At 43.6% G+C, this 18,423-nt stretch overlaps 1 protein-coding gene across 5 annotated transcripts in view; it reads left to right on the top strand.

Annotated features, from left to right (window-relative positions):
* atp11b (ATPase phospholipid transporting 11B) overlaps positions 1 to 4,048 on the top strand; it is a 103,718-nt gene extending 99,670 nt beyond the window's left edge. For all 5 annotated transcript variants that reach the window (XM_067416376.1, XM_067416374.1, XM_067416378.1 and 2 more), the window contains one exon: positions 2,615 to 4,048. Coding sequence is in view for 2 of the 5 variants with exons in the window: in XM_067416377.1 (XP_067272478.1) it covers positions 2,615 to 2,696 (82 nt within the window). In the remaining 3 variants the exon portion in view is untranslated. The remainder of the gene's footprint in view (positions 1 to 2,614) is intronic.
* The last annotated feature ends 14,375 nt before the right edge of the window (positions 4,049 to 18,423 follow it).

The following is an 18,423-nucleotide window of genomic DNA, read 5'->3' as shown; positions in this document are numbered from 1 at the left end:
ACTTTTGTTCATCTTCAGAACACAAATGAAGAGATTTCTGTCCCTGTTCATCGAAAAAACATTAACGTTTGATAAAGTTCATGAAACCAAAGCTCCGCTGTGCACTCTCAGAACAAAAGGTACAGTTCCTTGAGGAACAAAACATAACTGTACCTTTAAAGGTACACAATTGATCCTTTGGGTACAATTACACCTTTGTTTTCCTCTACTTAGAAGTACAAAAATACACCCCAGTGACGGCCACTTGTACCTTAAAAGGTCCAATTTTGCATTTATTTTTATTTTTTTAGCATGTACTTGATTGATGCGCAAGAAGAAACCTCATTGGTTCTTGCGGGAATTTCAACTTGCTTGCATCATTCAGTTTACCATATTTTATATGTATTATATTTATATCTTGATCAATGTTACTTTTACCATGTCTACTTTTTGAAGCATTAAAGGGGACCTATTATGCCCATTTTTACAAGGTGTCCGCAGAATGTGTTGAAGTTTCAGCTTAACCCTTAAATGCATGTCTGTTTCACCAAACATTCTTACATATTGGGGTCGTTAGCGACCCGGATCTATATTTGACATGGATAGACCTCTACCTGTAATATATAAAATATATAAAACTCCTGATGTTAGAGTAACAATTACAGAAGAATAAAATAAACCCTATTTCGTTACCTTTTGGAGCTTGGAAGGATTCAGTTTGAGCAGATGTGTAATACCATCATCATCTGTCCTCGCCAAAGCTCTTTACATTCAGCATCTGACTATTCGCGATCTTGCGCATATTCTCCAAACTCATTTTCAACGTCTTCAAAATCAATATTTTGATCACTGACAGCTTCTTGAGCACATCCATCATCAAGAGACAGTGACACTAATATCTGATTGTGTTTAGTTCTTGCTCTCTGCAGTAAATCACTGAGCCATTTAAAGTTTTGCAGATTATAATTAATATTGTTTCGTTTTCTGTCAGAGGTAACTATGAGTAAACATCACTTCATCATTGTGTATCAGACATTGCCACCTTGTGGAATAAAGGTGAATTGCGCCCTATTTCGTCATTATAGATTAATTTATCATTGTGCAAAAAAAATATATGTACAATCCTACACACCTCGGGTTGTTAGCGACCCTATACAATTTTGACAAAAAAACAAAATTGTGAAAAACGCATTCAATTATAATTCTATTTTTTTTCTTGTTACATTGTTTAAAATGGATTGATTGAGGAATACTATGAAGGTTGATGTCTAACTTTAAAAAAAATAATGAGGAGCAGGGTAGTGAATGACGTCTCGGGTCGCTAACGACTCGAGGTATGCATTTAAGGGTTAAAATGCAACACAGATTATTTATTATAGGATGACTTGAAAGCCCCTATTTGGGTGAAAGAAAAAACATGTGTCTCTTTAAATGTAAATTAGCTGCTGCTCCCCGCCTCCTTTTAAGAATAGGGCGGAGCCTTTAAGCTTGTGCTAGTTTGCATAAACGACAACACCTGGAGTGTGTTGAACCTCACACAGCGAGCAGAATTAGCAAAGGTTGATAACTGACCAAATTCACTTTCACCTCATGTAAGTACAGAATGTAGGCCAATCAGCTTTGTGAATGTGCTGGTTAGGACGCTACACTGGCTAAAGTTACCAATGTCTCCATTCACAGAGGTCAAGGCTGTGCCATTAGTTTTATTTTTAAGAAGTAATAAAAGTGTGCTTCTTAATTCTACAGTCGGTGAGCTAAAATTAACAAGCTCTGGTAGCTTTAGCCACATTAGCACATTCAGAAAGGCCATTTGCAAACACACATTATAAAGTGCTGTACTTGTGCTGTACTAGAGTTGCATTTGAAGAAGCAACTTTTGTGCAAATCCTGTGTGTACTGACCCTCGTTTGCAGAGCAGCCCAGTGTACAATAATTCACTCAAAAATATATGAATTTAGCTCGTTTCTTGTGGCACATTCCCATCTCAATGTAGGGAGAAAACTAGAGCAGCATGCTTCTGACTGATGGGGATATAAAAAGTGTGTTTTATTTTATTATAGGGTGGTTGGTTACACACACAGCGGACAAATTCAAACAACATTTTTGAAACAAAGGATTTTGAATAATAGGTCCTCTTTAAATAGTGAAGGAAGGGGAAAAACTTAATTTAATGTGTGTTCCTAAGATGAACAAAAGTCTTAAGGGTTTGAAAGGACATTTTTGAGTGAACCTTCATTTTTTTGTTTTATAGATTCATTCTTTTTAAGGATTGATGCAGATCTGTAAATATAAATAACAAGCTGGTCAATATAATGCTGATATATTCATTATACAATTTGCAATACAATATATACTTAACTTTTAAATTAAATTAGATGTTTAAACATTTAAATCTATGATGGAAAGGACATATGTGTCTATTACTTTTATAACATTTGTATAAAAGGAGTCTACTGTTTTAATTGGGGGGGGGGAAGAGATCGATATTAATAAAGCTGATAGTAAAAACACAGGATATGAACCTCAGTCGGACTGTAGAGCAGGTTTGGATTGAGCTCATTAATGTTCTGAACACGTCTCCAAACTATCCACACTGTCCCCCTCTCACTGTTGGCACTTTCCTTGATACTTCCAGATCTTGGAGCGACTCCGAGACCTTCTTCTCCAATGACCGGAGCATCCTGACGCTCTCGCCCATGGAGGTCTCTCATTGTTAACGCACCAGCCCGAGTCTGGAGTCTGAAGATGCCTAAGCTTTTTCCCCATTTACCCCCGCCCTTGTCCAATCACCAGCCAGACTCTCACTGATGACACACTTTAAAAGCTCTGCTAATCAAAGCGTCACGTCGCATGCGATCAGCAACAAAGGGATACGCTGAAGAGAAACCAAAGGATGCGTTTCTGTGTGTCCGCTGCTCGTAAACCACAGAACTGTACGAAGGGCCACCATCTTTCCTGAGGAAAACGAGGGGGTCTGTTTGAAGCCATAATTCTCTCCTTTAATTGCCTGATTTTTAAGGTATTAAATGTGAGCGAGGTGTAGCGCTAGCTCACGAACCTGTAGCCTCCTACCCTAAGATGCCTACCTGTACACCCAGACTGTCTCGGTCTGTACAGATTATCTTGATGCATGAATGTTGCGGAGTTCTTGATGGAAACCTCGCATATCGTCCTCGAACTCGATCACCTCCACCTCCATCAGTCATGTGCCTGCATATTACGTCTCGTTTCCTCTGTCTTGCACATGCTAGATTCTCATTTCTAACTATTATCATCAGTTCATTTATCACTGTTGCCGTGTTCCTTGTTTTTCTGCTTGTGTTGCTAACCACTTGTCAAAGCTGTTTGATATTTTTTTTGTTTCGTGTGTATGCGTGTGTGTATTTAATCACGTAAGAGGGCATAGTCTGATATTCATCCCACATGGGCCGGAGCATTGAGACAACCGTTTTAAACTTGCTTAGATCAGCTATATTGAAGTATATGATATCAGACTGCATGCTACACTTGGGTCAATCTGTCTCAATAACCCTGTAACAGAGGCCTAAGTGAACTACACCTATTTTGAGGAGTCTTGGGATTTCTCTGATGGATCTCGCAGGTAGCGGCTGAAATCTGGTGCCGTGACCCGGGTGGCATTTGGGAGAATCAGATTTTATGATGGAGTACGGTTACATTTTGAATTGTGGATTACTCTATTTTGGTACTTCTTCTCTCTAGTTTTTATTTGTATATCAATTTTCATGTCAATGTTGACTCTTGACTGCTGATCATAACTGTTTCAAATCTTGCGTTGAAATCGAACGGCTGAATTGTTTTGCTGTGTTCTCATGAATTATATAGCAATGCAGTAAGCCACTTGTTACTCAGAGACATTAGCAATAAGACTCGATCTAGACTGGAAATACCTGATCTAGTTGTGATGTCAATCATCCATGTTGCAGTTTCATCTTTTTTTTATTTGTGTGTACACTTATGTTCTTCTTACTGTACTATCCTTAAGTGAATATGTTTAATTGCTGATGTTATGAAAGTTATATTTGAAGAATAAATACATTTATAAAATCTAGTGTTTATTGTTGTTATTCCACATTTCTGGGGTTTTTTTTGTACAATTTCACGATGCAGAAGAACTCTTGTGATTGTGTAGATTTGCGGACAGTGATTTTATAAGACAAGAAATTCAGAACTCCTTAATTGCCAGACTACACAGAAAAAGTGTTTTACAAGAAAATACTATTTAGGTCTTCCTACTTAAAAATGTCTTCATTTACTTCAATGTGTTACTTATTGAAGCTTGTTTCCACCACAGAATAAAAAATTAAAAAGGCAATTGAGACTCCCAATTAAAAAAAAGAAATCCAAATTGTGAGACATTAAAGGGGGGGTGAAATGCTGTTTCATGCATACTGAGCTTTTTACACTGTTAAAGACTTGGATTCCCATCCTAAACATAGACAAAGTTTCAAAAACTAATGTTGGACGTTTGATGGAGTATTTCTGTGTCAAAAATACTCCTTTCCGGTTTCTCATCAGTTTCAGAGAGTGTGTTTTTCGAGTATGGGTCGGCTTGACGTCAACGGGTCGGAATGTCCTTTTGTGGGCCGTCTTGTATGGGACTCTTCTCCCAGAAGGGTGCGCGCGAGCCACTAGAGCGAGAGCAAATGCACGGCGCCCATAAACACCGCTCTCACAGCTGTCTCAGGACTTCACCAAATCAACAATGTTACCAAAGAAGTGTGTTTTTGACGGAGCGGTCCCAGCGATAAAGGTTCGGTCGTGCTTTGGAAGCAGCCGGTGAGTTAAACTGCTTCAAATGTCTGTGCTGTTGGCTATCGTCGCGTGAGTAAACATCAGTAAACAACACGATCGCGTATAACGTTAGTTAATTTATCAATGGAGCATGCGATCTATGGTGTGTGTTTAAATACATTTGTTTAGCTGACCACTATAGGTGTCTGTCTGTTTATTGAACCACCCCAAACATAAACCTAGGGGACGTTCTCACAAAGCGTGCTTCGTCATTCAAATACGCTAACGGTTACTCCATTGTTGTTCTCTGTATAACGTTACACTAGTCTGACGTGCAAAACCGTTTTGCTTGCTACTGCTAAGGTTTAGTCGCATACAATAGTCCATAAACCGAATCATGTCCTCATAAACTGCGAGCAAACACACACAAATGTTGACAGGCCACTAAATACAGTCCATACCACAGAGACGGACGTCCTGCTGCTGCTGTTTCTCCTGTTTAATTTATTTCAGCCTCCAGATCTGATTCTGGATCATATCTGTATTAGCTGAATCTGATTGATAGCCATGGTTTATTGGAGTAACGTTTTCATCTCCACGCTTGAGGACGTCAGCTTTCAGACGCTCTCGTGCTGTAGCTGCGCGCTCGTCATTCTTTAGCTCCGCCCACTCGATACGCCTCCAGGCGCTCGTTTTTTTCTGGAAAGACTCGGTACAGCTCATATTTCTTTTATAAATATAATAAAACTAAAGACTTTTCGGAGATATGAAGGATGCAATACTACTCTATAGGTACTCAAGTGCCCCCCCCCCCTTAAGTCAGAGTTGTGAGATATAAAGTCAGAATTATCTTTTAAATAGTTTTATTCCGTGGTGGAAACGAGCTTAAATAGTTTCTTTGTAATTATAACATTTCTGAGTGCAAATTGTTTCAAGTAGTCCTACAGCATTTCTCTGCTGTATTTGAACTCTATTAACAGAGGCAAGAGGGAACGAGACTCGAGAGGCGTCTCTGTGCTAAACACGGTTTTTAAGTCGGCTCTGGCAACACAACCCTTTAAACAGACTATACAGCAAACATAAAGTTATCATCCAATCCTCCAGTTACTTCAGTGGTTTGGTTTTGTTGAAATGCAAATATGTTTAATTGGAGATAGCACACCAGTCCACAGTCATCCAGCGGTGAACCTGGAAAAATCAACCAAGATTTTCAGTCGGTGGACATCCAGGAAAATGGGGTCAACAAGCCCATCTTTATCTACCAAACGATGACATCATGGGACAAAAACCCCTCAGGGACTGAACATTACAGGAGACGGCACATACTCAGAGAGACCAGACAGAAAAAGAAACATTTCTAAACTTCCCAAACCAAACTGGAATCTCAAAAGTCTGAACTAATGATAGTGCTTCCCTTAAGATAGCAATGAGCAGACATTCCTAATACATTTGCAGGCTTAAGCCATCGTTCCTAATCTGATATGTAATAGCACATACTTTGCAAAGAGTTTTATGACAGTATGGCTATATAGGGACACATTTAAATGCATAATATGTGTAAGTGCTGCACATTGCCAACTGTCTTATAATATAATATAATTAAGTCGGTGCAGTGCATTGTGATGCATCATTCGAAAACCAACAAGAAATACACTGCAAAAAATGCTTTTCTTACTTTTCTTAGTCCAAACATCTAAAAGTTCTTAAAACAAGAAGTATTTACTAGACCAGCAAATGTAATTGTCTTGTTTTGGGGGAAAATAACTCAAAATTAAGAGAGTTTTTGCTTAAAATAAGATAAATAATCTGCCATTGGGGTAAGAAAAATAATCTGAATTTTGAGTATTTTTTTCCCATAACAAGACAATAATTTTTTACTTGTCTAGTAAATGCTTCATAATGTAAGAATTTTTAGATATTTAGACTACACTGAAAAAAATGACTTTGGTATGGTAAAATCTATTACATTGATTCATGTAATTATTACATTGTAAAATGAAGATTAAGTTGGAGCTATATATTTTAAGATTTACACAGTCTATACATGTAATAACTTAACTAAGAAAAAAGTGTACATTGTATCATATACATACAAATAATATTTAATGTTATATATATATATATATATATATATATATATATATATATATATATATATATATATATATATATATATATAGTCACAGCACAATCACCTAAAATATATTAAGTACATTTTAATCTGAAAAGCAAAGTGCATTTGAAAATGCGCACAAGTTTTAACTGAACGTGAGTTTTAATCACAATAACGGTAACTAAAGCTACATAAGCTCTTATTGAGAATTAATAGAGGTTTTTTTATGTCACCATTATGGCGATTAGTGTTTTCTTTAGTTGGGCAGTTTGGCGACTTTTTAATGTTAGTGTTCTCTTTCATCATCTCGTTTCGAGATCCACCTATGGGAAGGGCATCCGTACCTGACCTCTGCAGAAGCATCCAATTGCACCAAGTCTGACAAGACAGGCAGGAGCGCGCAGCCAATGCCCAGTAAGGCGCCACCCCTTACCCGCGGGAATATATGGGCTGTATACGCTACTGTACATCAGTTGACATTCGCTTCTCGCGATCTCTGCACTGACACAGTTCGGTTAGATTTGCGCTACTCACTTATTGTCTGCAGGAGGAAATATCGCCAGATCAGCCTCCGCCGGCCGTGACAGTTCATTCTGCCACATTCTGTGTCTGCATTCGGAGCCGCTCGCGCTCTCGTCCGTCTTCCTGTTCCACGGCTGCCGCCACGGACCTTTCTGAGTTTTTCGCGGGTATGTGGCTCTCTCAGTCTGCTTCTTCTGTCTCTAGCCTATTACGGGCCTGCCCGGCCGCGTGTGGGTCTCTTATCGCCGCTAAGGATTTTCACCCTTTCTGTGTGGTCTGCTTGGGCCTCAAGCACGCAGAAAAGGCAATAGAGAACCCGGAGAACTGCAGTTACTGCCTGGTACTGCCTAAGAAACTCCTGCGACACCGCCTTAAAGTTGCCGCTCCTCAGTGTGGCGAGCTCGACTTGTCGCACTCGGATATGGAACACGGTGACGACAGCGCGCTACCGGGGACCTCCCGGGGCGCGACGGCTCTTGTTTTGGCTGACCAGCCCAATCCTGAGTTCCCCGAAGAGGACATCTTCACGGGTAACCTCCCGCTCGCCGACTATCTTGCCGGTTCCGGTGATTACGACGACGCAGGCCTTCTTGAAATTTCGGAGGACGAGGAGGCCATCCCGCCCTCTGTTATTCCCCAGGCTAGCGCCCCCGCGGCCTTGCCTCAATCCATCCTCCTGGATGTGTGTGAGCGAGCGGCCGCTCGTCTCAACATTATATGGCCGGCTCCACAGAGCGCCATTGTTTCATGGGCTCCTCCTCGCAAAGGGGATCCCCTGTCTAAACAACGCCTCTCATATTGGCTTGTGGACGCTATAATCTTGGCATATGAATCAAAGGGAGTGCAACCCCCAGGGAACATCAGAGCTCATTCCACGAGGGGCTTGGCCGCCTCTTGGGCTCTGTTCAGGGGAGTATCATTGCAGGATATCTGTTCTGCTGCCAGTTGGGCTTCTCCCCATACGTTTGTGCGTTACTACAGGCTGGATGTCACCAGAACCTCAGTAGCACATTCGGTCTTGGGGGTAAGGTCTTCCAAACCCTGCCTTCTTTATGTGTGCCACACATAGCCTATGTTTCATGTCCTGCTTCACACCGCAGTTACGCGGTTGCGTCGGTGTGGCGAGTTCATGATTATGAGACGCGTCGTGCACCGCCCCTCGGGGTGACCGTCTTTTTCTGGCTAACAGGACCTCACTGTGAGTGTATTGGGCAATCGGGGAGCTGTCCATGTCTCTCCCATAGGTGGATCTCGAAACAAGATGATGAAAGAGAACAATAGGTTACTGTCGTAACCCCGGTTCTCTGAAACATCGAGTGGAGAGATCCACCAGCTTTGCCCCGCTTACCGCACGAGAAGCGAATATACTTACTGATGTACAGTAGCGTATGCAGCCCATATATTCCCGCGGGTAAGGGGTGGGGCCTTACTGGGCATTGGCTGCGCGCTCCTGCCTGTCTTGTCAGACTTGGTGCAATTGGATGCTTCTGCAGAGGTCAGGTACGGATGCCCTTCCCATAGGTGGATCTCTCCACTCGATGTTTCAGAGAACCGGGGTTACGACAGTAACCTATTGTTTCTCTGACTGCTGTATCTGGGTTTGATATGGCAAGAAAAGCAGAGAAAACACGATCAGAAGCTTTTGGCCGGTTGATGATCAGAATCTGATCATTGTGTAGTGGCTTAATTCACTAATCTTATACCTGAGTATGAGCAATATACTATTAACCTTGTTTTATTCTAGAAAAGATCCGGCACAGTTTTAACCAGAAAAGTTGAATACATTTTATAACAGACTGTACACGAAGCACTTTGAACTCCTGCAAGCTTTTATCACACACAGAGATCAAGATTCAGCCTAAGAATCTCAGCAAAGGTGACATGCTTCCTGCCACAATGCATTCTGGGTGCAAAACTCATCTATGGCTCCCAGAATGCATTGTGGCATGAAGCATGTCACCTTTTAAAATTTAATTTACTTGATTACTTTTAATAAATACAACCTGCTAAGTTAAATATAATTAAGTAACAATAACTTAATGCCTTTCCAAACGTCTTAATGTCCTACAAGTGTTTTTTTATCAGTGCACAAAGAAATATCAGCAATGTTCACTTGGGTTTTGTAATTGGATGCAATGGTAATCTGAGTGAAAGTTACAATCTATAGATGAGTATTGCCAGTGCAATTTACTTGTGTATTTTACATAAAATAATAAGTGGTTCTAGTAAGTAAATATTACTTAGAATAGCCCGAGTAAAGATTACAAGCACTCTCTGTGTGGAAAAAGTTGCCTAGCTTTTTTAAAGTAAATGTCACTCCAAAAAAATTTCAGTGTAGAAACAAGACAAAAATGCTGAGTAAGAAAAGCATTTTTTGCAGTGCAGTACGCCATCCAGGCACTTCAGACACATTATTTTCAATGACCTGTTATTTGACACACAATAATCTTGATCTTGCACTAGAAAAACAGAGACTGGTGTATATTGTCATGTTCTCTACTGTAGTCACATTTGAATACCGTATAAATACGTCCAGTATTTCATCTGTAAGAATCATGTCAGTCCATCTCCAAATGTGGTTTGAATCAGATTAGGAAAAATCAGATTTCATGTTGTTTTTTGCTGTCATGTTACTTCCGCCGAGATTCTGGAGTGTGCGTTCAATGGACACTTCACTATCCCATGAGTCTCTCTCTCTCTCTCTCTCTCTCTCTCTCTCTCTCTCTCTCTCTCTCTCTCTCTCTCTCTCTCTCTCTCTCTCTCTCTCTCTCTCACTGAACAGCTATTTCAGGATTGTTCTGCTGAAATCCTTCACTACGATCAATGGAGTGTCGTTAGTGCTCATATATAATGCAGGCGAACTGTTTCTATTTCAAGAGAATGATCTTTCAGTTATGAACCGTCTATTAATAACCACACTGATCATGCATGCCTTCTTATTCATGTAAATTGAACTCTGGAACTTTTGTTTAAACGACTCCAGTCCTGCAATCAGGCAGTTTCCATATAAACACAACCGGAGACGATATGCTGATACAAAAACAAAAACATGCCAAACAAAAACAATAGAGGAAGAAGACTTAGAATGTATGTATATATATATATATATATATATATATATATATATATATATATATATATATATATATATATATATATATATATATATATATATATGAGATTAAGTGCTTACAGAAGAGATGAGACAAGAATAGTTTTTGTGCAGAAAAAAACCTAAATAATGACTTTTATAGTGATGGGCTGATTTCAAAACAAAGATTTTAAATCGATTCATGATTCGGATCGCATGTCAAACTGCTGAAGTCACATGACATTGGTGATCCGAATCATGAATCGATTCACTGATTCATAGCGGTTCAAATCTTTGTTTTGAAATCAGCCCATTACAATAGTCCACCCTGCTGGTGATGAAAGCATGAACGAGTTTCTCTAAGTCTTGCCTGGAGACAAAACATCTAATCCTTGCAATATTTCTCAGATGATAGTAAGCTGATTTAGTTATTGCTTTGACATGACTACTGAAACTCAGGTCGGACTCTAAAATCACTCCAAGATTCCTGACTTGATTTTTTGTTATCAGGCCTTTAGCCTCAAGATATGCGTTCACCTTGAGAATTTCATCTTTGTTTCCAAATGTAGTGATTTCGGTTTTGTCTATGTTTAACTGAAGATAGTTTTGGCACATTCAGTTGTTAACTTCATCAATGCATTTGCACAGGGAGTCGATGGGGCTGTAGTCATTAGGTGATAGTGCTAAGTTGAGCTGGGTGTCGTCAGCATAGCTGTGGTAAGCTATGCTGATGCTTTCATTGTTCCTGGTTGGTGGAACGATCTTCCACCCTCCATACACACGACAGAATCACTCGCTTCGTTCAAAAGACAGGTAAAACTCATCTCTTCCACGAGCACTTAATCTTACAATAAATAAAAAAAACCTCTTTCCTCCTCTATTTCTCCTTTCTTCTCCCCTTTTCTGGTTTTTGCTACTCTGAGCAGTGTACAAATCTTGGTATTTAGGGCACTTTTTGTGTTTCGTTGCCTCTTCTTGACGGATCGCTTCCTGTTCTCCTGAGTTGTAAGACGCTTTGGATAAAAGCGTCTGCTAAATGCATAAATGTAAATGTAAGAAATATTGTTATTTTTCATTATTTGGCTCAGTGGCAGCATATACAGGTTAAACAGGAGTGGTGCAAGAATTGACCCTTGTGGGACTCCGCATGTCATGGATGTCCACTCAGACTTATGGTCTCCTATACTCACATAATAACCTCTCCCTTCTAAGTATGACCTGAACCATTTGAGGACTGTAGTATGTTCGTGAATGTAGGAAGGAAGAGGACACGGGGGTCGGCTGGAAGGTTGATATGCTCTCTTTATTTCTATTCAGTTCCATGCTCAAGCGTGTGTAAACATTCAAAACTCATATACAGGATTCTCTTCCGGTTCACAGCACTTCCGGCTTCCGGGTCAACTCAGTGTCTCTGTGTGCACGTATCAACCGTCTGTCTCTCTCTCTCTTCGGTCTCCGGTTCCACCGGTGTTTTATACCCTCTCCGCGCTCATTACTGGAACAAGAGACAGGTGTTATTAATCTGCGTCCAACCCACTCACTTACCGCTCGTCCCGCGGCTCTCTCTCTCTCTGCCAATCGTGACTGTAAATCACGATATCATCCAGGTAGGCAGCAGCATATGCAGCATGGGGACGCAAAATCCTGTCCATGAGGCACTGGAAGGTAGCGGGTGCCCCGAACAAACCGAAAGGAAGCGTGACAAATTGGTGCAATCCAAATGGCGTGGTGAAAGCTGTCTTTTCTTTGGACAATGGAGACAAGGGGATCTGCCAATAGCCCTTTGTTAAGTCCAATGTCGAATAAAATCGAGCCGTGCCCAACTGATCAAGCAACTCGTCAACCCGCGGCATTGGATATGCGTCGAATTTCGACACAGCGTTCACCTTGCGGTAGTCCACACAGAACCTGACCGAGCCGTCCGTTTTAGGAACTAAAACTATCGGGCTCGCCCAGTCACTGTTGGACTCCTCTATTACTCCCATGTCGGGCATTGCCCCTAATTCTTCCTGAACCACCTTTTTCTTGTGTTCAGGCAATCGATACGGCCGGCTGCGAACTACCACGCCCGGCTCGGTCTCGATATGGTGCTGAATTAAGTCGGTACGTCCCGGTAGGGGCGAGAACACGTCGGCGAACTCCGCCTATAATTTTGATAAATCAGTGAGTTGGAACGGTGAGAGGTGATCTCCACCAGGGGCCAGCGCGACCGATTGTGCTTTGATGCTCGCCTCTGGCCCGAGATCATCCTCCCCCCCCCCGATCACCGCTGCCAACAACACCGATTCTACCTCATTCCATTTTTTAAGTAGATTGAGGTGGTATATTTGACGCGCCCCATTCCTATTGGATCGTATCACTTCATAATCGAGATCCCCGACCTGTCGTGCGACCTCAAACGGCCCCTGCCACTTTGACATTAAGTTCGAGCTCGATGTAGGGAGTAATACGAGCACTTTCTCTCCCGGTGTGAATTTACGTAGTTTCGTACCCCTGTTATACAGTCCCTGACAAAAGTCTTGTCGCTTATCTATTTTCTAGAAATACCTGATAGTAACCTGACTTTTAATTAATTAATTGGTGTTAGAAATAGCTCATATGAAATGCTAAAACCCTCCCAAATGATGTTTAATGCACTGAAATAAATAATGTTCACAGAAAAAATATTTATCATTTAATCAATACAGAAAGGTCAAATTTTGGCAAGACAAAAGTTTTGTCGCCTATACAGAAATTGAACAAATTTACAGCAAATACAAAAATATGTCAGCAAATTAAGTTGTGGTGCTGTGAGATCCAAATTTAATATCTTGTATGACTTCCATGAGCTTGAAGGACTGTATCCATGCGGTTTGGCAAGGATTCATACAATTTATTGATGAAGTCATCAGGAATAGCTAAGAAAGCAGTCTTGCATGCCTCCCAGAGTTCATCAATATTCTTTGGTTTCGTCTTCCATGCGTCCTCTTTCATCCTACCCCACATATGCTCAATGATGTTCATGTCTGGTGACTGGGCTGGCCAATCCTGGAGCATCTTAATCTTCTTCGCTTTGAGGAACTTTGATGTGGAGATGGAAGTATGCGATGGAGCACCGTCCTGCTGCAGAATTTGGCCTCTTTAATGGTTGGGAATATAAGAGGTAGCTAAGATTTCTTGGTATTTTAGACTATTGATGTTGCCTTCCACCCTGCAGATCTCTCGCACACCCCCATACTGGATGTAACCCCAGACCATGATTTTTCCGCCACCAAACTTCACTGTTTTCTGGGTGAATCTCGGATCCATTCTGGCTCCAGTAGGTCTCCTGCAATAGTTGCAGCGACTGTGGTGTAATTCAACAGAAGATTCATCTGAAAAATCCACCTTCTGCCACTTTTCCAGCGTCCATCCTTTTAGCAGGCTGTGGGCCTTGGCAAATGCCACACGGTTTTTCAATTGTCTTTTGTTTAGTGCTGGCTTCTGGGCACTGATTCGACCATGGAGGCCATTTCGAGACAGAATCCGACAAACTGTTCTGGTTGACACAGGGACTTCAGGTGACCAGATCTCGTGGAGCTCTGCTGCAGTGGAAAATGGGCTGGCCTTGGATTTTCGAGCCAACAAACGGTCCTCTCGAGCAGTTGTCTTGCGGGGTCTGCCTAACCTGGGCTTGTCAAAAACGTCTCCAGTCTCTTCAAATCTTTTTTTTATCCTCTGTACTTGACGCTGAGACACATTGAAGGTGTCTGCCACATCAGCAGGGGATCTGGTCTTCAGTCTCATGATAATCAAAACTTTAGTCTCTGGGTGAATCTTAGGCATGTTTGCAGAGGTCTAGTTGCAGTTGATGTGAAGGTCTAGCATACTGAGGTTCTTTTTATACACACTTAAGACCTAATTGATCCATGATTAGTCAAAGGTGAAGCTCATATGACAAGGCGACAACACTTATGTCTTTGCAAAAATTGACTCAATGGGCTTTTCCAAGCTGTGAATATTAGAATACTTTTTGAAAGTTTAGTTTTTCACTGAAACATTATCACAAAAGCTGGTGGGATTAAAATGAGCCATTTCTTGTAAAAAAAATCTTGATTACAAATATATTTCAGCGGCACTTTAGGTCAATTTGTACACAAGCGACAAGACTTTTGTCAGGGACTGTATGACCGGCTCTGGCGGTCCTGGGCTTGTAACAAATTCTCCCTGGATAGCCGCCCCAGTGTGTGGAGTTTTGTTCGCAAGTCCAGCACATATTGAATTTCATTCTTCGCCAAAGACGGTCCCTCCTCCCAAGTTTCTCGCAGGACATCCAGCACCCCTCGGGGCTGGCGTCCGTAGAGAAGCTCAAAGGGGGAAAACCCCGTGGAGGCTTGTGGGACCTCCCGCACGGCAAATAAGAGGGGTTCTAACCACCGATCCCAATTTTTGGCGTCTTCCTGTACAAACTTACGGATCATGGTTTTAAGGGTGCGATTAAATCGTTCGACCAAGCCGTCCGTTTGTGGGTGATAAACGCTTGTTCGAATGGATTTAATGCCCAATAATCCGTATAGTTCGCTTAACGTACGTGACATAAACGCCGTGCCTTGATCAGTGAGGATTTCTTTCGGAATCCCCACCCGGGAGATTAGTCGAAACAGTGCGTCCGCAACACTCTTCGCGGAGATGTTGCTTCCGGATATCGTGTTGCGTAGTCCACGATGACTAACGCAAAACGATGGCCGCGTGAGGATCGCTCTAATGGCCCGATGAGGTCCATCGCAATTCTTTCGAAGGGGACCTGCATTAATGGAAGGGGGCGCAACGGCGCTTTTGGGGCGGCCAGTGGATTCACCAACTGACATTCCGGACAAGACGCGCACCACCTGCACACGTTGTCATGAATGCCTGGCCAAAAAAATCGGGTCATGAGGCGATTCAGCGTGGCCGCCTGTCCCAGGTGACCCGCCATCGGATTCGAGTGAGCCGCCTGGAAAAGCATTTCCCGGCGGCTCTTTGGTACTAACAACTGGATTGTATCTACCTTTGTCTGAGTGTCTTGGGTCACTCGATACAACCGATCCTTTATTATGGCAAAATAAGGATAAGAGACAGGCAAGGCAGGTTGGAGAGACTGGCCGTCGATAGATCGGACCTGCTGGAAGGCGTTTTTAAGGGTTTCATCCTGTGACTGCTCCAGAGGGAAGTCATCGCGGTCCGAGAGAATCAGTCTCTCGATCCCGCTCGGTTCCTCTGGAGCTGTCCCCAAGGGTCCCGTCTCAGTCTCCCCAAGCTGCACTCGCGCCGCCCCCCTCCTCGCCTTTTTCTCCCAAGCGGCATCCGCACATAACGACCCCAATAAAGCCGGAAATACGGGCCAATTCGTCCCCAGAATTAGCGGATGCCGGAGGTGTGGACTAACCGCGACCTCTACATTATGCTTTTCCCCCCGAAACTGTATCGTGACTGGAACAACCGGATATTCCACCACATCCCCGTGCACACACCGCACCTTAACCATACGGCTTGTATCCAATGCCCCAGGCTGCATCAGGCTTTGATGGATCGAGGTTTGGTTACATCCTGAATCCACCAAGGCCTGATATGTACCCCCCTTGATACTCACAGGAATTTGGTACTCTCCTGCTTGATCGGGGGTGGTCCGCTGTACGTCCGGGATCCGGATCATTGTCCCGATGTCCATCATAGGACATCGGTCCACAAAATGATCCGGATCGCTGCACCGCCAGCAGGCCAGCCCTGCGGCGGGGAGTGGGTTGGAGAATGAGCGCGGGGAGGGTGTGGAACCAGAGCCATTGTCACCACCTAGGGAGACCTAGGGAGAGGGACAGGACGAGAGGGAGAGACAGAGGGGGGAGAGAGAGAGTGAGAGGTTAGAATGGGTTCGCCGACCCCCGGGCACGCCACCAGGTGGTCCTCCGCCAGGTTGATGGCCGTCTCCAGCGACGTGGGCCGGTGGCACTGGACCCACTCGGCAGTCTTCTTTGGGAGCCGAGCGATGAACTGCTCCAGCACCACCAGATCGAAAATGTGGTCCACGTCGCTTCCGCCGGCCAGGAGCCATCTGCGGCACGAGTCCCGGAGCTGTTGGGCCATTGCGAAGGGTCGGCCGGCCTCTCCCCACTCCAGGCAGCGGAACCTCTGTCGGTGCTGCTCCGGGGTCTGGCCGACCCGCTGAATGATGGCCCTCTTCAGGTCGTCATACTTGAGGAGGTTCGCCACCGGTAGCTGTTGTGCGGCCGCCTGGGCTTCTCCTGACAGTAGTGGTATGAGGCGCACCGGCCACTGTGCCCGGGGCCACCCGCAGGCCTCCGCGGCCTTCTGAAACAAGTCAATAAAGGCCTCCGGGTCGTCTTGTGGCCCCATCTTGTGGAGGGGCACGTGCACCGGTGCGCTGGCCAGCCCGGCGGCCTCGGTGCAAACCTCCCGGTCAATCCAGCTCCGGAACCTCTCGCGGTCCTCTTGCTGGCCTTGGACGATCGCCGCAAAGCGGTGCTCCTGATCTGCCCGAAGGTCCAGCATCGCCTGGTGTTGGTCTTGGTGGAGGGCCGCGAGGGAGGTGATGATGTCCGCAAATGGCGTGGCGGAGGGCGTCTGCATGGCGGCGGCGCGGTCCTACTTCCTTCCCGGGTTTCGGCACCAGTGTAGTATGTTCGTGAATGTAGGAAGGAAGAGGACACGGGGGTCGGCTGGACGGTTGATATGCTCTCTTTATTTCTATTCAGTTCCACGCTCAAGCGTGTGTAAACATTCAAAACTCGTATACAGGATTCTCTTCCGGTTCACAGCACTTCCGGCTTCCGGGTCAACTCAGTGTCTCTGTGTGCGCGTATCAACCGTCCGTCTCTCTCTCTCTTCGGTCTCCGGTTCCACCGGTTTTTTATACCCTCTCCGCGCTCATTACTGGAACAAGAGACAGGTGTTATTAATCTGCGTCCAACCCACTCACTTCCCGCTCGTCCCGCGGCTCTCTCTCCCGCTGCAGACCTCGCTGAACCACGCCCCCCTTGCCACAAGGACCATTCGAGAAAGCCCAACCCAGTTTTCCAGCCTGTCAAGAAGTATGTTGTGGTCAACAGTGTCGAATGCAGCACTGAGGTCCAGTTGTACCAGAATTGATGTTTTGCCTGTATCAGTGTTAAAGCGAATATCATTTATAATCTTTATGAGCGCTGTCTCTGTGCTGTGATGTGGACGGAAATTCGAGCTTAAGAATTTGTTCAGCTGATTAAAAACAACTTTTTCTTTGATCTTGCCAATGAAGGGGAGATTTGAGATTGGTCTGTAGTTGCTCAGTATGGAGTTATGCAGATTTTTCTTTTTCAGAAGAGGCTTAACTATTGCGGTTTTAAGGGCGGTTGGGAAAGTCCCATAGAGAAGTGAGGAGTTCACCACTTCTAGGAGATCTGCTTCTAAACAGTTAAACACACTTTTGAAAAAAGTGTGTCTAGGGCACAGGTTGATGTTTAAAGATGCTGGACCGTTTCTTCAAAAATTTTGCCATCAATTGCTTCAAAATCTGACATAGTAATCTTCTGAGGTTTTGATCTGATCTGTCTGACCCCAGAGCAACTCAAGGATGTGCTGATTCTCTTTCTGATATTTTTGATTTTCTCTGAGAAGAAGGAAGCAAACTCACTGCATTTACTGTCTGAGAGCATTTCACTAGGAGTGTGACTCGGGGGGTTTGTTAGTCTCTCGACAGTAACATTTACATTTACATTTATGCATTTAGCAGACGCTTTTATCCAACTCAGGAGAACAGGAAGCGATCCGTCAAGAAGAGGCAACGAAACACAAAAAGTGCCCTAAATACCAAGATTTGTACACTGCTCAGAGTAGCAAAGACCAGAAAAGGAAAGAAGAAAGGAGAAATAGAGAAAAACATTTTTTATGTAAGATTAAGTGCTCACGGAAGAGATGAGTTTTTACCTGTCTTTTGAATGAAGCGAGTGATTCTGTTGTGCGTATGGAGGACGGAAGA

The sequence above is a fragment of the Pseudorasbora parva genome, chromosome 14, assembly GCF_024679245.1.
Source record: "Pseudorasbora parva isolate DD20220531a chromosome 14, ASM2467924v1, whole genome shotgun sequence".
In the NCBI taxonomy this organism is placed as follows: Eukaryota; Metazoa; Chordata; class Actinopteri; order Cypriniformes; family Gobionidae; genus Pseudorasbora; species Pseudorasbora parva.
Note: the sequence above shows the minus strand (reverse complement) of the source record. Positions and strands in the feature narration are given on the sequence as shown.